Source organism: Scleropages formosus, chromosome 16 (genome assembly GCF_900964775.1).
Source record: "Scleropages formosus chromosome 16, fSclFor1.1, whole genome shotgun sequence".
Classification (NCBI taxonomy): Eukaryota; Metazoa; Chordata; class Actinopteri; order Osteoglossiformes; family Osteoglossidae; genus Scleropages; species Scleropages formosus.
The window spans coordinates 17,743,673-17,771,067 of record NC_041821.1 but is presented as its reverse complement, the minus strand read 5'-3'; the positions used below and the strand labels follow the sequence as shown (position 1 = coordinate 17,771,067).

The window sequence follows — 27,395 nt, the reverse complement described above, 5'->3', positions numbered from 1 at the left end:
TTGTTCAGATTGTATCGGTATTTCAGTGCAACAGATGGGCATGCGTAGCACAACTCGGTGGAATGGGGACGTAAACTAGTACCCTTCAGGTTCCAGGCTTTGCACAGTGAAACACATATGAGGCAGTGAATAATGTCCCTGCTGTGGACAAATGACCACGTTACCGGCAGGAAAAAGTTTCTGTCCTGAATAATAAGCTCGTAAAAAGCTTGACGGCATGGAATATACCCGTGCCTTTAACTATTATACCACCTGCTGCCACAAGTCAATACCTCTAGTACACCAAAAACAGAATTTATAATTATTAGTTATCAATAAATACAATAATAATCAGAAAATACTGTAAGTCTCGAGTTTAACTGAATTATAAACTTTCAATTCAATTTTAGATCTAGATACTGACTCTATATAACGAGGTCATACCAAGTACACTGTTTCTGTCATTCATCAAATGATCAAACCCCGAGAGAAGCCCTGTCTTGGCTCCCTTGAGAAACATGCCTTACCCCATTTGAGAGAAAAATACCCAGATGTAGAAATAGTTTGAGCGCTATGTATGTGTTAAAAGAAAAATCAGCAGAAAGCAGAAAAAAGCTGTCTGCTGTTACCTCCATGGCGTCCTTTTTCTGCTTGAAGAAGCACAGCATCTGGTTGAATAATGCAGCATGGAAGGTGTTCCACATTTGACAGGAAGCCTTAAAAACATGGTACCACATCAGTGACACAGAAGACAACACACACAGTAGTGATACAATAGTGCTCAAGAATGTGACAGCCCATCACCTGTATTGTTTTTCAACTGTAAGAGGTCGAAACAAAGACACAGCGCTTGTGAACGTAACACTGAAAATGCCACAAAGGCAGAACGCTTCTGTAAAGCCCTGTTAAATTATATCTCATATACTGTATAATTCCACGGGGGGCACGGTGGTGCAGCGGGCTTGGCCGGGTCCTCCACTCTAGCAGGTCTGGGGTTCAAGCCCCGCTTGGGGTGCCTGTGACGGACTGGCGTCCTGTCCTGGGTGTGTCCCCGTCCCCCACCAGCCTTACACCCTGTGTTGCCGGGTTAGGCTACAGCTCGCCGCAACCCCGCTTGGGTTTCAGCCAACGTGTGTGTGTATTCCACTTACTTCCTTATCTCATTTCCGACTGGTTCTTACCTTCTGTCCTGACTTTTGTGTTGTATACTTCATCTCCAGAACCCCTTCCATTGAATGAGATTCTGCTTTCGTCCCGGTCTGAGAAAGGCAACAGTCCACCACAAACAATGTTACTCAGTATACTGTCCCATATTCAAATGAAATCTTAAGTGATCTCAAATTTTAAGCAATTTAAATGTCAAAATCAATATCACCATTTATTTTTTTTGCTAGACCTATTTTTACAAAATTTTTCTACATTATTTATTTGTCAGTAACTACATATATACATATATCTGTGTATATACACAGGTATCTCTCATTGAGGATGACAGTGTGACAAAATCTTTGTGGGTTCCTGGAAAAGTGTTTTACTGGCGTATAGATTCATGGGTGGTCCAGACATGTTATTTTCTCCATGAACCTTTGCATGTGCAAATGCTTTTATCATGCAACACTGACACCAGTGATCTCATAGTTAATACAAGGCTGCCCTCTACTGCTGGACTCATCCACTCCCCACAGTGTCCCTGGTCAACAAGAGCAGCTGCATAGGACACAAGTCCCAGGTGACTGGTCCTGTCCTTGTGTTCATCCCTCAGTCATCTTTACCAAACATTTCATGCCACATTAAAAATGCTGGCTATGGTGGGTAAACGTTCTGTTTTTTCCTGAGATATGCAAAAGAGGAACTAAGAAAGTAAGTTTGTGGAGGATTTAAGGAGCGATGCAGTATAAACAGCAATGCATGCGCCCACAAAGCATGAGAGAACATTTTACAGTCATACCTCACTATATGTCTGTTTGAGTTACAACAATTCAAGGCGATTCATGTAATGCTCCGCTTCGATTTGCAAGCCTTTTTTTTGGATTTAGGAGGATAAAAGTTGGATTTTGCATGCCTCTCGACAGCTGAGCCATGCAACACCTTGGCTGTTACATTTATTCATTTACCAGACTGAGCTGTGATTGATCCCACAACAACGCTGGACTACCCAATGTCAGTGAGTTTGCTGAGTGTTAATTCATTTGCATTGTGTTCATTGATTTGTCTATACTGTTCTGTTTCTTTGCATTAAAGGTTAAATCAATACATAAAAACTGAGTATAATATGCATGTTTTATTTGTAAGCACTCGTTAAGAGTTGAAGAAGCGTAAGAAGGCAGCCACACAGTGTTATGTGTCAGAGTAATTAATGGAGGGAAACAACCTCGTTATGTTGTGCTGATGACTAATATTAACTATTGAACTGTGTTCATTTTTATTGGATATTGTCTTATTTTCACAATGGGTGTCACTTTTGAGGCTAAAGAGCATGTAATTGTATTATAATGGGAATATGACGCTCTTCGTATGATGTGGGATGACTGTACCTTTGAACTACTGGTGCTCTCCAACTCATCCCCCATTTTGTTCCATGTAAAATGGCACGGTTGCTGGTCTTCTGTAGCACCAAGTTCTCTTGGACAAGAGATGGTGTGGCTCACCAGTGCCACTGATTGTCTCAGCTGCTCTGTCACAGGGACAGAGGCCTGGGATGCCTCTTTTTCTGTGTTAGGGTTCTTTCTCTTTCCATGGCTCTCTTCTTTGCTGTACCCAAGAAGGCTTTGGATGGAGGCAGGCAGCTTAAACTCAGCCACCAGGAGGTTCCGTGTGGAGACTGTAACAGGCTTCTTGTGGACTTCATCCAGGTTTTCATAGAGGTCTTTTCCTGAAGGGCAGGGAGGAGTGAGAGCTGCATCTCTCTGGACACTCTGATGGGTGTCATTATGGGGGTTATTGTACATTTTCACCTGGTTCCAGATGTCCTCCAGCTCTGCCTCTTCCTCCTCAAACTGTCCATGGTCAGGATGGAGGACGTCCACTGCTGTTAGTCCCAGTTCAGTTGAATCTTTCTGAATGTTGATAGCAGCATCCTCATTCACTAGAGATCCCACCTCAGCAGTGCCCCTGGGCAAGTGGACATCTAAAAACCTAGCAGAATGTCCAACAAGTCCAGACATAGGAGCATCCAACTCTTTGGAACTATCCTTTGAAATAAATGTGGTATCGATGCCTGTGACTGAAACCTGTGGCCTTTGCCACTTAGCTGGAGCATGATATATATGTCCTTTCAGATCCCGAATTTTAGTGTGAACACTTGGACACACATGGTTCACTAAGAGCGACGTAAAATCATGACCACAGGTGGCGGTTCCACAGTTGTCCGTTTTGGTGTCTGCACAGGTTTTTTGGCTGTGGCCACAAGATTTCTTACATTGAATCCCATCTGCGATTTGACTCAGACAGGGATCTGACTCAGGCAGGTCATTGCTCAAAATATTTGACTTGCAAGAGAGGTGGTCATGAGCATGGTGTTCTGTTTTATTTGCTATGAGGCATGAATTCCTTTTCAAGTTATAGCTCTGCACCTCAGGATTTTGGTGTGAATCTTTTACGGAATGTATCTCTTCGTCTCTGTGTTTCATTGTTTTTCTGCTGTGTTCTGGTGATAACTGTGACACTCTAATAGGACTTAAATCTCCATATCTGCCCAACTTTACGTTTGGAGTACCTGGGTCATGAAGTTCCCTGCATTTTGGTTCTGAAGGATCTATGATTATCATGTCTGGTATGGTGGTGATGGGACTTTGGTCCTTGGGAAGGTCAAAGCTCAACATAGAACCCAGTGGGAGATGCCTGCAGTGGTTGTTGACAGGTTTACCAAGGATCCTTTGGGTCCATCCAGAAGGATCCTCCGACAAAGCTAAACACACTGCACTAGTGTTCTTTTCCCATGAATTTTTAGCATCAGTTTTCTTTCCAAGATGATCTACATTTTCTATCCAAACATCTGTGGGTTTGTTCATCTTCCTATCCCTGAAAGTCCAGCTATGGCTCCTGTACAGGAAATGACTTTGAGCAGGGGTCATCTCTTCAGCTTTCTTCCTTCCCATAATCATCTGCACAGTATGCCTACGTGCTTCTCTCCTCTTCTTGCTTCTCTTGCTCTTCAGAGTATTGAAGGTGGAGTAGGTATTGCTCCTGGATAAGTCCTGGAATTGCTCTTTGCTGTCTTGGTGCTGGCCAGATGGTGTAGCAGAGAGGGAAGAAGATGGGTCGCACTTGGAAGTTTGGTTAGTCAGATTGCTACTCCCAAGCAAAGACTCCAAAGTTTGATTCTCTTTCACATGCAAATATGTGCTTACCTAGAGGCAAAAATCAACAAGGGGAAAATTAAAGCTTATAATTCGAGATACACTTTCCATGTTGTGCTTTACGGAAAATAAATTGCGAACCGCTTAGGCGTAAACAGAGGCAAAGTCATTAATAAAGTGGAAATTAAAGAAGGAAGTTCAAATGCAATATGCAATTGGATAAAAAATTCTGTTAACAATTGAACATCAGCACCCAGATTTACAGTTCTCCATTTCTTGTTGAAATGTCATTTGTGAGCTACAATCCCAATTTTTATTTTCTCTTTTACTACTAATGCTGGTTGTGATTAATGGTCTGGTTTATCTTTTGGAAACCACAAAGTGGTCCAGTTAAACATTACAGATGTTTATAGAGATTATATTACAGTTGTCTTGCACATACTTGCACTTTATAAATATCATATGGTGTTCAGTGCATTCAAACACAGCTGCAGTGGCTTTGCCTTTGACCTCCATGACTAATCCTGTGCTGCCAGGTTCACATATCATAATTCAGGATTCTGGGGCCCCTCCGAATGTTTTGCTGCACATTCCCCAGCTAATGGCCACACCGAGTTTGGCCTCTTTCCGGCTGGGGGGAGGTTTTCAAAGAAGTTGACAGGAGCCTGAGCATGAGGTCATCCTTTTGTGCACAATGTGTCGTGACGCTCAGATGAACGTGTTCGGCTTGACATCAACATTTCGAAAACATGCACGAGAGATTCTTTTTTCTGACAGTAGCTCTGTGAAACTGGACTCCTTTCACCCCACTCTGATTCTGCCCGAGCTGACCAGCAAATGACACCTCAGGGCTACAGCAATAACCCCAAGTCTCAAACAGTTCCTGTTTTATTGGGCATTTTTAGGACTGTGGACAAAATTAATCTGTTCTGTAACCAAAGGAAGAGAACCTTTATAAACAATTTTCCGTCATAAGAACAATTTCACACATACAAACAAATAGGTAGTATGTGCAGTTGCTAAAGGTAACCAACTAACTTGCTAATTTAGCCTTTTACATGATTATGTCCCATGCAATTACCATAAAAAAAAAACTAACACTTGAATTTTGCAAGTGTTATTTGCTTTTTCTTTATTAGATCATTTGAACAAATAAAACTTGTTCATTATTTTCCTTTTAGAGTATTTACCGGCACACATTAACCACACCAAAACTTACTGTGTAAGATTAGTAGAATTAAGGAAACACTTATAATTTATGTATATCCATAATGCTTAAGTGAATTGATATTTCACTTACATTCAAGATACACAGGACAAGAACATTCATAACTCTATAAAGAAAACTGCAGTTTTAAAGATACTTGACATTTAACATTTGTAGAAACTGAAAAGAACACGTCAGTCCCATGTCATGCCATTTTCTTTTGGCCAACACTTTGTATTTCTAAATATAATTAACATGTTTTTGGCATAGGTAAAGATTAATGTACATGATAGGGGGCGTGGGGGCACAGTGGCGCAGCAGGTTTGGCTGGGTCCTGCTCTCTGGCGGGTCTGGGGTTTGAGTCCTGTTTGGGGTGCCTTGTGATGGACTGGCATCCCGCCCTCGGTGTGTCCCCTCCCCCTCCAGCCCTGTGCCCTGCGTTGCCGGGTTAGGCTCCGGTTTGCCACAACCCCACTTGGGATGAGTGGTTTCAGTCAATATGTGTGTGTGTGTGTGTGTGTGTGTGTGTGTGTGAGTGTACACGCCACACAGTGCACATTCTGGCCCACACAACTTCTTGTCCACTACCAGGATTGAACAACATCCGTGACTAAAGGAAGGAAGACAAATAATTATGTTATGAAAGATAATTACATGGCTGGACACTTTTGTGTGTTAGTTTCGATGTAAACCTGTTTGTGCTGGGCTGGTCGGTGTAATGCATGCTTACCCTGTGCTTGGGTTCTGAGACTTCCATCTTCTGTTCTGGTTTCAGCTCCAGTGGTTGCCTTTCCTTCATCTCGCTGAAGCTGAGGATGAGGTTTACAGTGTTGCCAAGTAAGGGGCCAGCCGGGTTGTTCATAACCAGAATAGGTGACTTCGGTGCCCGTGGATCCAAGAGGTGCGCCTTTGTTGATGTTGAGGCCGCATTATCGTCTTTTGTTTCAGAAACATGCAACAGCTCCAACCCACTCCGTGGCTGTAGTGTGCACCAGCCCTCCTCTGGGTTTGCACATCTTGGAAGGGGACTGCTACAGAGTGTTTCTTGTTTGCCATTTATCTCTTCTGGCTGTCGGTGAGACTCCGGTTCGACAAAGACAGCCTGTGGAGGAGACAATACGTGCACAACAGTCTTACATATACCAATTACTTATTAACTAGAAAAGTTTGGATACATTCTTAGGTCAAAGAACACTAGGTAATTCCTTGACACGTGCTTTTATTATTGTCATGCCCCCACCCCTGCACTAAGCAGACACACCTGCAGCACATCGGGGAACAGGGGTATAAAGGGCTGCACTAAACACATCGCCTTGTGGAACCTCAGTCGAGCATACCGCAAATCCAGCGCCAGCGCTTTCTCCACGAGTTCCCCGGTGTTCCTGTTTCCTTGCCTCCTTACCCCCTGTCTTTGTCTCCCTGGCTTCCCAATCCACGGCTTTCGGATTCTCCCTGGTACAATGTACGCTCCTCGGTGACCTACTGCCTGTTTTTGACTACGTTTTCTCGCCTGTCCCTTGTCTGCCCACGTCTCCCGAATAAACAAGTTCTTAAACCTGATACCTTCAGATTGCCGTCTCGACTCTATCTCCTCTCCCCATTTTAGCTGTTGCGATTACATTTGTACCTCATCTTACGAATGGGGACCAGAAGTTTGTTTGTAAATTGAATTGTTTACAAATTCAACCACTATCAATTAAAGCTTAATAATACATAATAATATACAGTATATAATTCCATCAACAGCTCATACGGTTCAAGGTTTCAGTGTTCCTCTATACTGGAGTTCTCAAGCATGAGACGAGTTCACTGTGGCTGGGACATTGGTTTATTTTGTTCTATTCACATGTAGTTTGAAATGACTGAAAACAAAAAATACATAATGTCCATTACCTCCTATTCAGTGTGTTGGAGAATGAAATAGTGGGGTAGAAAACAGAAAGTGAGTTGGAGTCTAATGGATGATCGTATTGGTAGAAAGTATTAAAAAGCTTCACCTTAATTACCTACTATTTGTCTCTTGCTAAACTTTAACAAAATTGGCCACAACGAGTCATGAGGAAGTGACAGATGCATTATGTAAACACGGTTGTCAGCATCCTGTCACTTCCAGTTGCCAATCAGAAATGTGTAATAATAGGCACCTTCCTCTATTTATTCACTGGGTAGTTTCTGTCACTCTCGGATATAGCCATAATATAGAAAAATATGCTGAATGAAACTTGTCCTATACAGCTCCAAGAAGTGTGGCATAGTGGTTAGAATTACTTCCTTTGGATCCAAAGATCAAATCCCACCTTTTACTATAAGAGAAATTGCTCCAGTAAAAATTATGTATAAATTGGTAATTCACCATACTAAGCTTTATGTTCTGTACTGCTCTGGAGCAAAGCATCAGCTAAATGAATCAATGAAGTGAGTGCATTTTTCTGTCCTTCAAAAAGTACAGGTCCTTTTTGCTCCACAATTACACATTTTAGAAAACAGAATGGACAAGAAAATGCAATTAAGAATAAATGAAAAACCTTTAAATATTTGTATCTTTCAAAATTCATAACTAGAGGTTTGTCACATGGTGTACAGCTGTAAATCAGCTGAGTTTTTGAGAATTTTATTAAGTTAGATATTTTACTGAAGCACTTTCTTTCTTTGGTGTAAAACTGTACATCACTTCAGGACTTGACATTAACAATTTATAAACAGAATGTTCTACAATCTGCACTTCTCAGTTTATCTTGACTTGTTTAAATTGGGCCTTCCTGTGCTGCTAACATCTACTGTATAATGAAGGTATTATAATATAAAAAAGCATTAACTTTGCACTACCTCTTGTGGTTGTGTGGAATCAGTAGTTCCAGAGCAAACCTCTCTCTCTGCCCCTGGGTTCCACTTCTTACTGGCCCGCGAGTGCTGCTGTATCCTCCGGCATATGAGCATCCACCCTAGTTTTCCCCACAGCTCTTCCGTCCTCTCCCTTATCTGTAGAAATGTCACAGGTTTTAATCAGGCTTCTTTTCCAGAATACTGAGCTGGTAAGAATACCTCATGGTAAAGTTCTTGACGTGAAAAGAGAACGTACCATCTCTACAGAACGGTGCCCGGCATCTGTAAGCATCTGCCCTGCAGCAGCAAGGCCTTTCAGGTCATCCAGCTTCTGCTCCATGTCCAAATCAGAAGCAGCTTCCACCTCGCACCCTTCTCCACCGTGCCATGTGTTCTCAGGCAACAAGCCACAGCGGTTGTTCCTTGTTCGTGAACTGCACGGGAAGTTGTTTGTGAAAGGCGGAAAAGAAAGGATTAGAGATTAAGCACATACATCCAAAATGTGTAAACTGGGCCAATGGTGTAAAAACTGCTTTGGTTTAAAGACAAAAAGAATGTAAATGAATGTGAATTATGGCCAACTTATTTCTCAAGTAAGTCTGTATTAATCTGTTGATAATTTGATTTTTTGACAGTTTTGTACTTTCTAAAGTTAGAACTGTATAATTATATATTCGCTCTTCTTGAGGAGCCAGCTATTTGCCTTGGTATTTTTGCTTGATATTCCTTCTGAGTAATAGTGATTTAGGTTATTCCTCAATGTATACCACACACAACAGCCTCTATTAAATAAATCATGCATTACATAGAGTTTGGCAAAAAAAATACATACATTCTCCTCCCAGTTACTTACATCATTGCCTGGTAATGGCTGAAGAAGTTCTGCAGCTGCTCCAGCTGTAGCAATGTGCTCCGATTTGCACCCATGCTGCTCTCCAGGTTTTCCCAAGCTTCCCGCAGGGCCTGGATCTCCTCTCTCAAGGTCCAAGCTCCATCCCAGTGAGCCACCATATCCTCCATTTGTGCTATTTCCTCTTTGATGATTTCATAATCCATCTTGAAGAATACAATTCAACAAACCAACCAACATCTGAGTGAAACCATCAAGCCTCAAACCCTCATCTAATCCTCCTGGTTTCAATAGCATCATGTTTGTGATCTCATTGTTTTACTAGTACCTTTACAGTTAATAGGAAACAGATCTTTCCCAGACCAGTATTTCCATTGCTTCAGTCACATGCTTTTCTGACACTTGAGGTAAAGGATAGCATTTCTAGTTTGAGCAGAAACACACAACCGAAGCCCTCTCAAAGCAAACTTTCAGGGGAACAGAACACCTGGCCCCTGTGGCCACACATCTATTTTAACACACACGGTCTGAAACTGCTTGTCCCAAGCAGGGTTGCGGCGAACCGCAGCCTAACCCGGCAACACAGGACGTAAGGGTGGAGGGGGAGGGGACACACCCAGGACGGAATGCCAGTCCATCACAAGCACCCAAAGCGGGACTCGAACCCCAGACCCACCAGAGAGCGGGACCTGGCCAAAGTCACTGCGCCACCACACCCGCCTCCTTTTCAATACAAACGATTAAATAATTTGGTTCTTTACTGACATCAAGTTCAAGGCACTGAACTCCACCTCAATATAATACATGTAAAATCCATCCATAATATCAAAAGTGTGAGTGATTTTATGGGTCATATCATTCTACAGTAATTATAGGTGCATACCTGCAACTTCCTTCTCCCTCTTCAAATATAGCTGTCACTCAAAAAAGAGCACTGAACACAACCAACAACTATTTCCTCATCTGAGAAATATCTACTTTCCTTTAAAAGTGGTAAGTAATTGGCTTTGCTGGGGTCTATGTTCTTAAAAATGGTACCTACTGCCTTTAGACCGTGGAGCAGATGTAACCTTTGTTTAAAAAAAGAAAAAAGAAAATTTGGTAGTACTACTACAACCTTGTATAATGAAAAGAACATTTCAAATAAAATAAAACATAAGTTTGTTTTTGCCATGATGAATAAGTGCGACTGGCCATACCACTTCATTCAAACAGAAACGTGCCATGCTTAACTCCTTACGCCATTTCATCTGGTATCAATAATGTTTTAACTAACTAACTAACTGTACTGAAAGCTTACTTTATCATGAGGATAAATAAATAAATTATGACAATGTGTAGTAATTACGGAATTCTGAGTGTTCATAGTATTGGCCATAAATGATAAGTTTACGTATGAATATTTAAATGTATAGGCTCTACACCCTATCCATATCAGTAACGTTCATACCTCTTTTCTTTTCAAGATAACATTTGTTCAGCGAACGGAGGAGAATCCTAAATTACTTCTGGAAAAAAAAGACATTAACACCTGTTAGAGACTGATAAAACACATTTGGTGACTTAGCTGAAACACTGTTTAACAGGGTAAACTACAGTAATCAGCTGGAACAGCTGTGCCATCATGGTCACAGGTGCTGAAAATAAAAGATAAGTGTTTTTGCCACCACTTAGGCCCAGTGGCAACAAGTTTATTTCCACACTACTGCAGCCACACATATCTGTGTGAAAGAGCTGCAAATTCTGAATGGCCGAAATGCCAAAGTGTCTAAAAATGAAAAAGGCAGACAGTTTGTTAAAGAAAAAAAAAATACAGCAGCTGAAATTTTGGTGGAAACAATGTGAGTGAATCCTAGGGTGATCTGCAGTCCAATAATACAGCTGGATATAGGCAGATTATTTCAGAAACATGGAGCTAAAATGCACAAGTGAGGCACTAGGAGCACTGCTCTCAATCCCTCTCAGTACCGTGCCGGAGACAAGCCAAGCGCTGTCAGACAGGGGGAGCCCATTTGTCACTAACTACCTTTTTTGAATTTATTATCATTTACATTACATTTATTTATTTAGCAGATGCTTTACCAATGAACTCTATGTAGTGTTATCAGTCCACACACTTTATTCACCAAGGTGACTTACATTGCTAGATACACTGCCTACACTGGGTCACTCACCCATACATGAGTGGAACACACTCTCTCTGTCACTCACACACTATGGGGAACCTGAATAGCATGTCTTTGGATTGTGGGAGGAAACCAGAGCACCTGGAGGAAACCCACGCAGACATGGGGAGAACATGCAAACTCCACACAGACTGAGCAGGAACTGAACTCACGTCCTCTCGCACCACCCAGGTGCTGTGAGACAGCAGCGCTACTTGTTCTCTCGTACTCTCACTACTACTATTATTAGTAGTACCAAAATAAGTAGATTAATATCTAATTTTTAGTTAATATTCAGCAATTTTTGTTATTCTAAAAATAATATGACACACATACTGTATACTGTGTGTATATATATATGATAATGTACACAAACACACACAGAAGAAATGAATCACACATCTGACATAGGTTTGTCAGTCTGTATGAGTTATGGAGGTTCTCTCCATTTTTCCTTGGGTTTTCTCCAAGTGCTTTCTTCTTGCACCAGAAACTAAAGGCATGCATTTCAAGACTCTAAATTACTTGTGGCGTGTGTGTGCACGCCTATCCTGCAATGCACTGTCGTCACTTCTGGAGTGTACCCTGCTTAGCCTACTGCCCTGTGCTTCTCAGATAGGCTCCATACCGCTGCAACCGTGCCTTAGGATAGGGCAGATGTATCTAATAAAGAGGCTGGTGAGAATATATATTTAGTTAGTCACTGCATAAAATAATGGCTAAAAAGACAACTGCATAATATATGTACCTTACATCATGAACAATGTACAAGTAAATCTCAGCAATACCTGCAGGTCATATATATGCCCCAAAGTGTGCGTCTGAACACGTATTGGCCTTGCAACCTTAGAAGGAGGGATTGAGACGCTCTAAGGCATCTTTTCAAGTACTGTCAACTTCAAGTGATACTATGAAAAGCGATCCATCCTCTGCACTTGTCACTTATCCCAGTACGTTAATCCCACCTGGGAACCTGCAGCATGTTCCCAAGCCGCAGCAGCAATGTGTTTTATGCCTTTGCCAAGATTTTGTGTCACCATACAGCCAGCAGACGGACAGGCGGAGCTGTCTGAGGGATCTTGCGTTTCTTTCTGAGCTGAGGCTGGTTTTCAGAAGCAATTACACAGCATAGTTTTCTCATTTTGTCATGATGAAAAACACAAACATAACAGTCATAGCACAAAGAAGAAACTGATCCGGGGGGCGGCATAGTGGTAAGAGCTGTTGCCTTCCATTTGAAGAACTGTATTTGAATCCCACTCCTGCTATAGTACCCTTGAGCAAGGTACTTACCCAAAACACACATGCACACTGAAACCGCTTGTCCCAAGTAGGGTCGCAGCAAACCTAACCCGGTAACACAGGACACAAGGCTGGAGGGGTAGGGGACACACCCAGCATGGCACCCCAGGCAGGACTGGAACCCTCGACCCACCAGAGAGCGGGACCCGGCCAAGTCCGCCACGCCACCGTGCTCCCTCCTTACCCAAAATAGATACAGTAAAACTTACTCAAGTGTACAAATGAGGAAATAAGTCCTCATAGCTTAGTGTACACATCTCACACTCTAAGACACTTCGGAGAGAAGCGCCAGATACATAACCTCGTTAGACTCCAAAGAGTTTAATTTTTAACCAGAAAAGTTGAACAGTAAGATTTTTTTGCATAATGAAGGGTGTAATAATTCAGTGTAAATAGCTGGCTCAAGGGTCCCACACCTTTCTGGTTACCACACCTTCTCCATAATCATGATTCTGCCTGCTCAGCAAGCATTTAGCAGGTGTGCTTTGTGAGGGCTCACCTGCCCTAGTGTCCCATAACATTCCTTGGGTAACCCTTGATGTGTTTCCACGTCCTCTAGGCTGACCATTTGCACAGCTTTACCCTGTTGATTGGAGGTCTGCCATTTTAGAGCGGTCAGCACACTTTGATACCTAGAGGGTGCAAAATTGTGACAAGGAACAAACACTCAGTGCAGCTGTTCAATGCAGCGCTGCTCACTAAACTGCTCATCTCAGGATAAGGAAGATAAGGCCTCTTAATCTGTGCTGTTTGGCTAAATAATTGGTTGGTAGAATCCCAGTCCTTTCAAAAATCCCTCCACAATTACTACAATTCCTTCAACAGTACTTACTGCTTCTCAACCTCATCCATTCTTGCATGAAGCTGTTGGGTGTGGATGTGCCTCCTCTTCTGAATCTTCACTGCCTCTTGACCAGAGGGAGGCATATCTTTGTCCACCCGACAGCTCTGGTGCTCAACCCTGGTCACAGCCTCAGGACACATTATCAATGAGGCCTGTTGAATGGAAGGTTCTGTTGAGTGCAGCCAGACATCTAGGTTTTTCAGGCTCTTCAGAACTTCGACAGTCTGTCCAATAGGTGGGAAACCAGTTAGCAAAGTTGTGGCTTTTCACAAAAATTGCACTACACTTGTACGATATGCTAAATGCACAAATCAGAGGCAGATATTTATTTTTATGTTCCAAAAATATTTCAGACACAGGAAAATACAAATTTTGAGCAAATACCTTAACTTGAATATAAACAAACAAGGAAACAGAGGCAAGAATTATTTCAATGACAGACTCCATCTGTTTTATTGCTAATGGATCTTTTTGGATACAGTGTTTTCATTTACACATTCTGAAAGACAGTTTTCTAAGGGAAGACATGACTAATACAGTTCAACAAATGCAATTCTTTTACTTCTACACTAGAAATTCGTAAAATACTTAGCACCTCTAACCCTAATATCAGGTTTTGGATATGGGTTTTAGGGAGACCAATGCTTTGGCACCGCCATGAAGGACAGAGATATACCTTCAGGTTGAGCGCTTCCAGATCTTGAAGTACTTCCATGTTCTTCTTGTGTCTTTTCTTCAGCTCTTCCCACAGCAGCTCTAACTGAAGGAGAAACTCTTCTATCTTGGTGTTCTCTGAGCAATGGGATCGCATCAGACTCTGGACTTTCTGCAAGAAATTGATGGTGTTTTCTCTTCGTATGAACTGTGCAGGTAAACAACATCTGGTGCCTGATTTGGCAGGTAAATGTTAATTCATACTAATTTAAACTTGAATTATATTCTTCCCTGTCCTTACAAAATATTTTTTGTAAGGTGAACTGTCAACACTTGAAGGTGTAGTTGCCATTAGTTTCAATTAGAAAAAATGGTATGGTAAATAAACAGCAATTTCTGCAAAAATATAACCAAATCCTGTTAGAATGGATATGGTTACTTTGTTAATTAAAAAGAGATATCATAACACAGCTTTACATTTCCTTTCATTCCTTTCATTCCTTTCACACTGTAAAACTGTATGGCTGTCTACCTGTGCTCTTTCAGCTCTACTGTACTAAAACTGTACTGTACATACTAAATAATTTACAAGCTGTCAAAAACAAAAAAGAAAACGTATATACGATTCTGAATGTTTATCTATTACTTTAACCTTTGATGCAAAAAAAGCAGAACGAAAAAGGCTGAAGAAATCAATGTAAACACACACACACACACACACACATTTTCAGAACCGCTTGTCCCATACGGGGTCACGGGGAACCGGAGCCAACCCGGTAACACAGGGCGTAAGGCCAGAGGGGGAGGGGACACACCCAGGACGGGACGCCAGTCCGTCGCAAGGCACCCCAAGCGGGACTCGAACCCCAGACCCACCGGAAAGCAGGACTGTGGTCCAACCCACTGCGCCACCGCACCCCCTTCAATGTAAACAATGTAAATGAATTCACGCTCACTGAACAAGTCCACACTTGACAGTCCAAACGGGTGCCATGATAATTGATTAAGGGCCATTTTTACTGGGATTAAAAAAGGTGAAATTAGTAAACAAGAGGTAATGAAGGTTGGGAACTTAATGCAACCAACCAACCAAAAGCAGGTTCACAGCGAGTCGGAGCCTATCCTGGAGATATTGGGCGCAAGGCTGAAGGGGTGGGTGGGGCACACTCTGGACGGGACTCCAGTCCATCGCACGACGGAACTTATTGCAGCATAAACTGAATTGTAAGAGTGAATAAGACTGCGTGGTAGCTCGGGTCTCACTCCACTCAGCTGTTGGGAGATGCCCAAAATCCAAACTTGGTATTGGTAACACTGTACTAGCAAATTAGCAAAAACTAGAAACATGACTTGGAGTGTCACACCTTTAACTTTTTTCACTAATTCTCTCAACTGATTATCACAGTGAACACATTCAAATTTTCTTAACCAGTTTAAGTGTACAATAGTTGGACAGGAGAGAGTAGTTTCATAACTCTCTACCTACTAAGAGCTATACTAATGTCCTGGGGAGCAGACGTGGGTCAGCATAGCAACCTTGTCCTTCAGCCAAGACAGTATCTTTGGAAGTCAGGAGAACGATAAAAAGGATGTGACCTGTTGTCAGACTCGGTGGCTCATGAACAGGGGTAAGCATTTCACCGGACTGTCTAAGCCTTCATCATGATCTCTACGCTCCACTATGCTATTGGTGCATGAACTGGAGACAGAACAATTCCTGGAAGTCAGACAACAGCTACACTAAACACAAACCTCCCTCTGATTAGTAGCAAGGCCTCCCATAGTCCTCAGGTCCTCAGTGACATTACATCATCCCAGAGACATTCAGTGGCTGCCAGCCTAACTATTGCTCAGTTTGCTGGAAATGTTTCAGCCCTGGGATAATTAATTTTGCTTCCAAAAATGAAACAGTACTGAAGTCTACATAGAAAAAACAGAGGTCATACCCTCTGTATTTTTCGGCCCCTCTGCCTATATAAACATTATCAGGGGTTCTTAACCTGTGAGATGCCTCCCCAGGGGAGGTGCAAAGAGGACACAGGGGAGGTGTGAGATGCCTCCAAGAAAATTATTGCAATTCCTTTCTAATAAATGAAATTCTGAAGTTTACAATCCCTTATAATTAATATCATGAGCTAAAATTAGCATTAATTGCTTATCAGTTAAATATACCAGTATAACAAAATGAATACTTATTTTTTTCAGCTTTCACATATGTCCCACACGTTGATTGCGCCCGGTCAAGGTCAGATGTATGCCTTGAGCCATGCTGACACGTGCTTTTTCTCCACACACTAGTTTAATTAGTTCTTTGCCCTCAGTGTATGTAGTTTTTTCTGCTTTATGCTTACTGTGAGGTGGGGTGTGAGAGTAGCATACCTGGACTATAGAATTAAAAAAATAGAACTAGTGGAAGAGGAAAGACCTCAAAATAACTGCTCTGCAGTTTATCACTGGTAAGCAACCAAAGACACGCACCTCATCTGCAGATGCAGTGAACTGCTCTTCTTGTGTGTGGAGGTGAGGGTCCCATCCAGGTGGGTAGCTTTGGCTGTCACTCATCTCTATTTCCCTTCAGTAAAGCACAGACATGTCATTATTGCATAATACACAGATTGTAACTTCCCAAATTTGGAAAAATTGCCAAGCAGAGCCTTTACCTTTGCCTCTCCGTCTGGCCTCTCCCCATGACATCACAGCCATTTTCCATGGTTGGGGCACAGTTTACTGAAAATTTGTCCTCATCTTGGGTATTCATTGACTTCCAAATGATCCCAGGTTCTCTTGCACCCTATCCAAAAATAGAAAACCCTTTTATGAAGGGTAGTTCACATAATACAGAGCTACAAAGCTGCCACTTGACAGCAGGGTGGCAGAAGGAGAGCTAGCCAAACACATTAAACAATAAGTCTTGGCAAAATATAAGGTGCCTAGCACAGAAGTGTTTTCTTAGATTTGGGGTAGGCAGAAGAATATTCTTTCCCCACAGGTAGTAAATGATAATACCTCATTTTGCTTTTGTCACAGCATCAGTTTTCAGTCATTAAAAGTTTACTATGAAGGATTATAGAGCACAAATTTACAGTGTAATTTCTACCCCACAAAATACCACTGCACTGCATGTCACAAATGGGCGTAGTTATGCTGAGCCCCTGGCTAGCATGGGAGCGTTCACCCTTTTACAGTGGACTTGGTTTACTCCGTGACATAGATGTAGAACAAGACTGGGGCAAATCTGTTACACAAACTGTTAAAGAAAACAAAAAACTATGCTTAAAACAAGTTTTTGTTTCAGTAAAGAGGCAAGGCAAAGCATTATGAAAGTTATTCCAGGATTTGCCCTGTACGGCACATTGGGCATGCCAGATTCTGAAAGTGACCGGGAAGGGAATGATACTGGGAGGGTTTGTGGTTCTTTTGCCTTACCCATTATTCACACCAATACAAAGTCAGTTCAGAGAAAAGAAAATCAAAAACTTGTCAAATGGAGCAAAGTCAACATCAAAGTCAAAATCAAAGTAAGTCCACACTTTTGGGCTTTTCTTGAGTCCTTCACTGGTTGATTGGCTGCCCTACTATTTGAGCCTCTGTGTTCGGGTCCAGTGCTCCACATTGTTCAGATCCCACTGCATTGCATATACTAGCTAACAACAATCTTCCCAGCACAGAACCATCACTGAGTTCCAACAAGAAATAAGTAAAGGGCTCCTCAAGCTCTGAGGATGGAACTACATGCTTCAGCACATGTTTCATTTCAATGTTGTTGCCAGTGACAAACCATAAAATACAATGGTATGCAAATGTTTGGGTGAGATCACCTCTGCCTTTGTTAACCCCTGTGTCTATATATACTATACTTATCATTGCTGAAGCAACAACAATTAAAGAATCACCAAAAAGAAAAATTCCAAAATATCTGCTTAGGAACCTTGATGTTGCGACATGAAACAATACAGCGATTACTCAAGCTAACTTTGTTACCCAGAGCTGTGGCTGTGCACGGTCAGCTCTCAGGAGTCACACACCGAACCAGAGCACTCATCAGACATTGAGCTGGTCTTTTTCCCGAAGATGAATGAAGCTGGAGCAATATTAAAATCATAATGAATGGTAAATTTGCAAGGATTTGCTTTCCTTTTTTTTTTTTTTTTTTTTAAATATCTTTCTTGCCACATTATTGAAAGATGTTGAATTGCCTCACTAGGTTCAAAAATAGATTGTGTCTCTGGGAGTTAACATATTCTTCCTTTGCTTCTGGCCCTGGTCCACTGTTCACATCATGGTGTGGAGAAATGGCAGCCCAGCATCACCATGTCCATCTGGTGTACAGCTCACACATCTGGATGCCATTTGGCCAAACCACGACTCCACGTCAGACCTAGCCCTTCACTTATCATGGCAGGCTGCCATTCTCGGACGCTGGCCCACACCATCGGGGCCCACACCATATGGGCACCGGGCAGGGCTGGAAGAGACACCTACTACTGGGATTGTTAACATACCATTGAAACCTCACCTGTCCTTCCATGTATCCGTAGGCATGCTGGTACCTTAGACTTTTCAACGCAAGGAGATGTGGTCAAAGCCTCATAGGTAAATAAAGCACTGTGGAACCACCTATCAAATGGCAGAGTAGCTGGTACCATGAGGTTTTTCCCTAGTGTGATATTAAATTCTTAGTGCAGGACCATAAAGTTATAATCCTAACGGTTGAGGTCACCTGAATTACTGGCACATAGCAGCAGTGTTTTCTCTACACAACTTCTGCACAATCAAAGCATCTCCAGTAAATCAGAAGAAACATAACTGTTGCACTCACTTGTCAGTCTGCAAGTCCTCATGAACAAGCCAATCAATTTCTCTGCCCTTCTGAGTGACCATCCCAACAACCAAATTAAAAAAACACTCAGTTACTGCTTGGTCTAGTTGGCATTGCTGTTAGATGTGGTATGGCGTACAAAAGTTGTAAAATATGTGAGAAAACATTCTAAAACAGAGGCAGGCAAAGTCGGGGACCCTTGTTAGATTTACCCTCTTAAAAATCAGCTTGGACACTCTGCATAGTCCTTCCACAACACAAAAGAGACATTTAAAAATTCATCTGAATTTGCCTAGATGATTAACTTAATTACATATCAGTGGAACACTTGGGATTATTTTCTTCTATTTGACAGAGCTTTATAGAGTCTGCTGACCAAAGATTAAGAAGGATCCCAGACATTCATTTGAATTAAGAGACTCTCATAGCATGGAAGATGATTGTACTGCCTGTTGTGTCTTTGTTAGGATTGTGTGAAGAACATTTATAGAAGTGGAATGATGCCGCAAAGGGAAAAAATGCCCCTGTACTGAATTTATTCCAACCTCCTGCTGTCACACAGAGCCATCACCTGCTTCCTCGGTCCCATACTTTCACCTCTCCTACAGGACTTATCTGAGCAATTTATCCCTCTTATTTCCACAATCATCAGCTCCTCGCTCTCCTCTGGTTGCTGCCCATTTGCCTTCAAAACAACTTGATCATGATTTTAGGAAACAATGTGTTTTTTATTTTTAATTATTTTAAATTAATTTGAATGTACAGTAGCTGTAAGTCAACGTCATATGAGATGTTTTTGTTTCAGCTATAAATGAGATGTTTACGGAGTATCTTGGCGGAAATTTGTATTATTAACGTTTATTGACTGTATCCTAATGCAAAGAAGAGACTTATGTCTCACTTGTATTTGAAAGTTGAAGAACCAGTGCATATTGGTGGAAGTGCCTAATGACAAGCTTCTCACCACACATCCTTTGAGCCGATTCTGTTCTTCCTTGTCCTCCTTTCCCATGATCCTCAGTGCCTCATTTTCTGTGCAACCTTGCAGCTCTCTGGAAATGCTCTGTACCTCAGTGTCTTCTTTTGTGACATGGTCATCAGAAGGATGATCAAACTTCTCTTTCCTGCTACGGAAAAGAACATGGATAAAATGCCTGTGATGTATAAGCGTTCCACAACAAGTAAAGCACTGATGGAGTACTACTGGTTTAAACTGCTTTGTCTCGTAGAGCATGGAAAATAACAAAATCTAATTATATACAGTATAATGTAGCATCAACAAGATTCTGATGGGTGTTTATAACATATTACAATTTCAAAGCACAACACATTTTTTAGGAATTTGAAAGTGAGCACCGAAAAAAAACATTCAAAATAATACAGTGAAAAACAATTAATTCAGTTCCATATGAAAATATTCCACGGTAATTTGAAGCTTAAACTTGGATCTTAGCATTCCCATAACATCTAAACAGGACATAGTCTGGGAAAATGTAGATGCTACAGCAAGAAATGCAAATAAACATGAAAAGCACTGACAGACACGGAACATGTTTAGATGATAGGGTCAACTGACAGTGTCGTGCTTAGATTTGCTGCCTTTGATCTGAAGATTGCTGGTCTGAATCTCACCTACTGCTGTAGTACCCTTGTTCAAGGTACTTACCTGAAACTGCTTCAGTAAAAATTACCCAGCTGTGTAAATAGCTGTAGGGAGCTTAACATTGCTAGTTGCTTTGGAGAAAAGTGCCAGCTCAGTGAACAAATGTAAACAAACCAGACAATTTAAAATGCAGGACTTAGCTCATACTTCAAATGGATGATCACATTACCTATACAGCCTATTAGAGAGATGATTATTTGTGTCTCTTATGGAAAGTTTAGATGATGTATTGAGTTCATAACCTTGGAGCAGCAATAAACGGTCCAACAAATCACTACAGCTAAATGCATCTGGCCAATATTTATGACTTAAGCAACATTCTGCAGTCTTCACAGAAACAACTGATGAGGGGAAAGGAATAAAAAGGGCAGTTTGCTCACCACTTAGTTTTGGCTTCATTGACACCATATATTTGCACAGGAGAAAAAAAGAACGCATGCCATTGCAAATGAGGTAAATATGTTCCAAAGCATCACTAATACCCATTATTTATCTCTGAAAGCCTTGGACGCTTTGATACAGATATATTTTGCTCGAGAAAGTCTTGACTATATCTAGCTTTTATATTTTTCTAACATCCTTAGAACAGCTTGTTCCTTTCAGTCTCAGGAATCATTCCAAAGAGCTCTCACTACAAATGCACCACAGCTCTGCAATGTGTCAAACTGCCTAGCAAAGACGTGAGAAAATCCTAAAAAATATCAATCAGCATCAGTGTCTCTGTATAAAACTCACAAACAGTGACAGTTTAAACTCAATCTCTCGCACTGCAGCAGTGTATTATTTACTTTAAGGTTTCTTGACTATTTGCCCTGTAAGTCTCAATATAGTATAGTGAATTATATCATTCCATCACAAAAGTATAGTCTGTTTTTATCAGTAAAGTCCCCATTAAATAACGGAAATACATATTATTTTGAAACATTTCTATATTGCCATAAACATCACCAGTTCATCTGATGGTTCTGAAGAAAGTCTATACTTAAATTTAAATGTCACTTCCTCTCTCCCTCCTCAAACTGAAACTGTAAAACAAGTGCATGGAGGTAGTGCATCTGGGCTTGGTTCTGGGCGACAGCGACCCAAGGGCTTATTGCACTGTTCTTGTTCATCTTCTCAGAGCCTCTGTGTATTTTTATGTCATTTTAATTTGGTTTAAAATTCCAGGTAGCTTGACATTACATTTATTCATTCAGCTGATGCTTTTCTCCAAAGCAACTTGTAATTATTTACCCATTTATACAGTTGAGTAATTTTACTAGACCAACTTACGGTAAGTACCTTGCTCAAGGGCAGCAAAGCTAGAGGTGGGGATCGAACTTGTAACCTTTGGGTCCAAAAGCAGCAACTCGAACCACTACGCAACCAGCTATCCTCAAGCTAACAAAGAAATGCCTTAGAGCATATTTTAAATTCAAGACAACTTTAAGCGAGCGTTTGACAGAACCTATCCAGTTAATAAATGAAAGCTTGTCTCTACTATTTAACTTTTAGTGATTCAACAGTTAATAATACAAACTGGAAGTGGTCAGATGCTGACAAGCACTGCACTTGGCTATGAGAGTATCACTCAAAGATCACTGTTGAATGTGATGTTATAAAGATTATTTTTGTTTAAAAGTAATTTTTGAAGCATACAAACATTTTTTAGATTTATTTTCGATTTATTTATTTAGCAGACACTTTTCTCTAAAGCGATACCAATGAACTCTATGTAGTGTTATGAGCCCACACACCTTATTCACCAAGGTGACTTACACTGCTAGATACACTACTTACACTGAGTCACTCATCCATTCATCTGTGAAACACACACTCTCTCTGTCACTACACACTATGGGGAACCTGAACAGCATGTCTTTGGACTGTGGGAGAAAACCAGAGCACCCGAAAGAAACCCACGCAGACACGGGGAGAAGATGCAAACTCCATGTTCTCATTCACTCTTACAACTGTATCTGAGGTTTTTATCTAACCCATGAATACCTCAAGGGATGTGTATAAATTAGCTTTTACAATTTCTGACATCGTGGTAAAAGTGACTGAATTTATAAACTGGATTTACTACTGATTTTACAAATAAACTGAGTTCTGAACAGACTTCCAGTCCCAACTTTGTTCATAAAATGAGGACCTGCTGTATAATTATATGGCTAGAGCCTCCTATTTCACACCCGACTGAGCTGTAAAACACTAGGGAAACCAATTGAAGCTTTGTGAAAATCCCAGGTATCCCAGTAAGGATGGCCCTAGGTTAAACTCTTGTTTTTACCTGTGAGCTGCCTGTAGGAATGCCCAGCCTCCCTTTACCTCATCCAGTTTATGAGTCAGTCTGACGGCAAGGGTTGGATGGAAACTTGAGAGCTGAGAAACAATTGTGTCCAGCATCTTATAGAAAGGAAAGGACAGGGAATGTACATTAAAAAAAATACATAGTGTGTTTGGGGGAGGTTAGTAGGCTTGTAACGTGACACGCTCCACAAGACCCTTGGTGTTCTAGCTATAATGACAAAAGAAAAATAATGTAGTATTTATGAGAAAGACTTGCACTGTAAAAGAAATGTTAACATTCTGGTCCTCTTTCTCTCTTGTTTGCAGTTATATTTTTCCAGTTATATTTATATAATCAATACAAACTGGCTTAGACTGGATGACTAACCATTTGTCTGCAGTTAACTGTTCATAAACACAAATGCATTAATACTAAACAAGTATAAGCAGGTAAAAAATGAGGGCTGGAAATATTCCAAAAACAATATCATTTTTGTGTGCTTACATCATTCTGCTTTCCTTTGACATATTGAATCAATTAATATGTTATGACCTGGCGCTGTTTATGAACTTGGAAAAACAGAACACGTAAATTTTTATATTTTTAAAGAAAATAAAAACACCAAATGAATATCAGATTAAAACCATAAAAATCTATTCTAAAATGCAAGGCTTGCATAAGTCACATAAACTACAGGTGGTCCCCCTATTTACAATACAATTGCATTCACTGGCCACTTTATTAGGTATACCAAGCTAGTGATGGGTGGGGCCCTATTTTCCTCCAAAACAGCTTGAATTTAGCAACAAGGTGATGGACATATTCCAGAGTGTTCTTGGTTTAGGTTGCATTGACAGCCTCACACAGTTTCTGCGATACATTCATTCTGTTAACATTGTATTACACCTTGTCGTAAAAACGCTCTATTGGTTTCACAGGTGAGAACAGTGCAGGCCATTGGAGTAAAGTAATGGCATCTTGTTTGTGGAACCATCCTGAGATGATGTGTGCTTTGTGACATGGCACATTACCCTACTCCAGAAAGGCTACACTAGCCATGAAGGGACCTGGTCAGTGTCAGTGTCTTGATATTTGGTGGCATTCAACTGGTTGTCAGTTGGTATTAAGAAACCATGTGTGCAAAAATAACATTCCGAGCACCGTTACATCATCTCCACCAGTTTGTACCATTGATGTCTGGCAGGATGGGTCTATGGATCCTGCTGTTGATACCAAATTCTGACCATACCATCATCTAATTAAAAAAGAAATGAAAATTTATAAGACCAGGTGAAATTCTACTCTTTAAATGTCCTTTTTCCTATGAACACTTGCCCACTGTTGCCTCATCTGGTTTTTAACTAGCAGAAGAGGAATGCAGTGTGGTGTCCTGTTGTTCCAGCCCATCTGCTTCAAGGTCCAGTGAACTGTGTGTTCGGAGATGCCTTTCTCTACACCACTGTTTCACTGAGCTGTTCATTTTGGACTTGTGATCTTCCTGTTAGCGGGATGTGTGGCCATTCTCCTCTGACCTCAGTCATGAAGAAAGTGTTTTGCCAATAGAAGCTGAGTGAGTGTTTTTATCTGACCATTCTCTTTAAACTCTAGGCACTTCAGTGAATGAAAATAGCAGTAATGTTTCTGATGTGTCTGATGATGGAACCACCACTTCTGATACCAACAATCATACCATGTTCAAAGTCACTTTACATCACAAACTGGACCTCTAGACCCTCTCTGCATATCTAACAAACTTAGTCACATCCATGTGACTCACAGTTGGGAGCAAACTGTATGTGTATAATGACTGTCATGTCTCCTCTGGTTTGCAACACATCATTTTTCAGTGTGCCAAGAAGTCATGCTAATATTTATACAGATAGTGTGATGACAGACAGAGATTGAGATACTGATGATGTCTCCTCTGAATTATCCTTACTGTACAGATAAACATGTTACTCACCATAACTTGTCTGGTTATTTCTATAAATTCTCTATCTCGGTCACTCTCCTGGCCATTTGTTAGAGAAATGCTTTTTCTCTGAAAGACAAGACACACAATAAAACAGAGGAGGCTAGAACGGGTGGATCAACAAATATATGTACAATGGGGTTTCAGGTAATGCAGAGATTTGGGAAAACAATAGATAACCAGAGCTGTACATCAACCTTATGGGATATGCTACTGTAAACTAAACTTGTGCTGACACAAAATTTTAACAGTACAGATAATTATAATAATAACTGTAATAATTATAACAGCACGTCTACGAAAAATGCAATTACAAGAGTATTAAAAAACAGAAGAAAAAGTAAAAAGGTAATTAAAAACATATAATATACTATAGTAACATACTATATAATACTAAAATAATGCATTATGTTATGTAATTAACAGTAATACATAAAAAAAAAAATGCATCAATTGAAAAAAGATGTAAAAGATGTGTGAGGGGGTATACTTGGGATTCATGTCACCCACTATAGCATGGGTTCTCAACCTGTCTTGTTCGACTGAATAGGGGAGGTGCAAAGAAGATACTAGGGAGGTGTGAGGTACCTCCCAGAAAAATGTTTCACGATTGTTTTCTCAAAAATTCAAATTCAAAAGTACAGAATTCTCTATAATTATGAATTAAAGTTATTAACATTAATTGCTGATTAATTAAACACACTCATTAATGCACATACTCCACCCACATTATGCTCCTCGATTTCATCTCATGAAGGTCAAGGGTTCATTTTAAGGTGTGCCTACACAACCTAGTCCAGTGAGCAGTTTGTCTTCAGGGTAGGTAGTTGTTTTGACATTTAACTCTACTACGACTGATAATTTAGTTTAACTGCAGTTTGTTGACCCCTCAGGAAGATGAGAAAATTTCAAAGAAAAGGAAATTTGGGCTCACTTGCTGTCTAGACCGAAATTGAACCGAACAACATTGGTGCATTTGATGTGCAATAATTCTCTATAGCGATCACGAGGCCTCAAACTGCAAGAGCATTTTATAATAGTGCAGCCGGCAAATTCTGGAGAGAGAAGAAAAAAAAATTGTATTTACCTTATTGGTAATAGCACTGAGAATTCTGTCAGCCAGCTGGTAAAAGGAGGACACCTCTAGAGCGAGCTGAAGATTTTCATGGCAGTCCTTCAGACGTGACTGAACCTCAAGCCACCTGCAGCAAAGATGCCGCAGGGAACATAGTTGCTGTCACCAATATCGTTCTGAGTTCACTGTGTGGAATTACTTGCTCTACTGCTACTAATCAACTGCCTTTTGATTTTGCTGCAAGGTGATGACAGGATGCTATAGAAAAATAGCTACATTTACACACCTGATAACTTCTCACTATTGGTGAACATGGGTATTTCGCTCCGTGGACCTGAACTGATCAAATTTTGATCCGAACTCTTGTAAGCAATAGGCTACCGTCAGATGCTTACGTTCTCTTGACGCAATTCTTCTCGTTCTCACTTCTCCATGGCTTTTCTAGCTTCCAAGTCGGGTGGTTAAAGTCTTCATGAAGAACTATATACTGCCGCTTGACCTGATTGTAGAGGAAACAGTTGACTTCATGCAATTCAGGTGAATTTTCAATCCAGCTACATTCTATATATTTGCATATGGTACGTTTGTGACATGTTTGGCCTAAAAAAGATCTTTAAAAATTTCCTGCTTTATAAAAAGAGTCTCCATTATAAAACAGCGCAGAGTCTTCTGAGCTTATATTATTTTAAGACTTAAAGTGGCTGTAAACTTTTGTGCTCACAAAGCAACGTCATAAAACAACAGACTCTGTTACACATATGGTAAACCTATCAGTTGAATTCATCTGCTTAGAGATTTTATTGTATATATCCTTAAACACTACCAAACATTTCCTGTTTCCATGTTCAAAACCTTGGGTATTAAACACATCTGAGAGAGGGACACATGTTGACTGACTGGTTCAAAGCTAGACTCACATGTGACATAAGGGGAAAGTGTTCAAGCAAGCAGGAATTTTTAGGATAGTGAAACTCTTACTTGCTTCAAATCCAGGGTCCTTCTTGTCACTTGGACGTTGTCAACGTTCTCCCCACAAAACGCAACAAGTGACTGCTCCTCCTCCTACGGACAAAAATAAATTTTATGTTTTTATAGGCCCTTAATAGCACAAAATGTGGCCATGCATTTCTAGCAGTGCTGTTACAAATATAAATATAAATCTCTTTATCATGCATGCAAAGAAAAGCAAGATTGCAAAGATCAACAGGGCAAAGAATTGCCACAGTTTGACATTTATCTGATGCTTTGCTTCAAAACACCTCACACGGTTAAGCTTCTTACAATTACTTTCCTATTTACACAGCAGGGTAATATTTACAGGAGCAATTTGGGATAATTACCTTCATCAAGGGTACTACAGCAGGAGGTCACATTTGAACCTGAGACTTTGGAGTCCAAAGGCTATAGCTCTATGTTATTTGGTGCTCTTTAATTTTAAGTTGCTTTTGATGTTAAGTTATGGAACAATGACA

General features: G+C 40.8%; 1 protein-coding gene across 1 annotated transcript in view; it reads right to left on the bottom strand.

Moving 5' to 3' along the window:
• The window catches only part of LOC108933792 (uncharacterized), a 47,572-nt gene that overhangs the window by 3,713 nt on the left and 16,464 nt on the right, over positions 1-27,395 (bottom strand). The window contains exons 10-27 of the mRNA XM_018751121.2: positions 26,902-26,985; positions 26,319-26,422; positions 25,936-26,050; positions 24,840-24,917; positions 22,877-22,992; positions 19,906-20,068; positions 16,783-16,913; positions 16,601-16,694; positions 14,145-14,294; positions 13,457-13,692; positions 13,124-13,256; positions 9,161-9,363; positions 8,564-8,741; positions 8,311-8,463; positions 6,215-6,586; positions 2,514-4,328; positions 1,161-1,238; positions 609-695 (exon numbers count right to left, since the gene is read on the bottom strand). Of these exons, the coding sequence (XP_018606637.2) occupies positions 609-695; positions 1,161-1,238; positions 2,514-4,328; positions 6,215-6,586; positions 8,311-8,463; positions 8,564-8,741; positions 9,161-9,363; positions 13,124-13,256; positions 13,457-13,692; positions 14,145-14,294; positions 16,601-16,694; positions 16,783-16,913; positions 19,906-20,068; positions 22,877-22,992; positions 24,840-24,917; positions 25,936-26,050; positions 26,319-26,422; positions 26,902-26,985 (4,290 nt within the window). The remainder of the gene's footprint in view (positions 1-608; positions 696-1,160; positions 1,239-2,513; positions 4,329-6,214; positions 6,587-8,310; positions 8,464-8,563; positions 8,742-9,160; positions 9,364-13,123; positions 13,257-13,456; positions 13,693-14,144; positions 14,295-16,600; positions 16,695-16,782; positions 16,914-19,905; positions 20,069-22,876; positions 22,993-24,839; positions 24,918-25,935; positions 26,051-26,318; positions 26,423-26,901; positions 26,986-27,395) is intronic.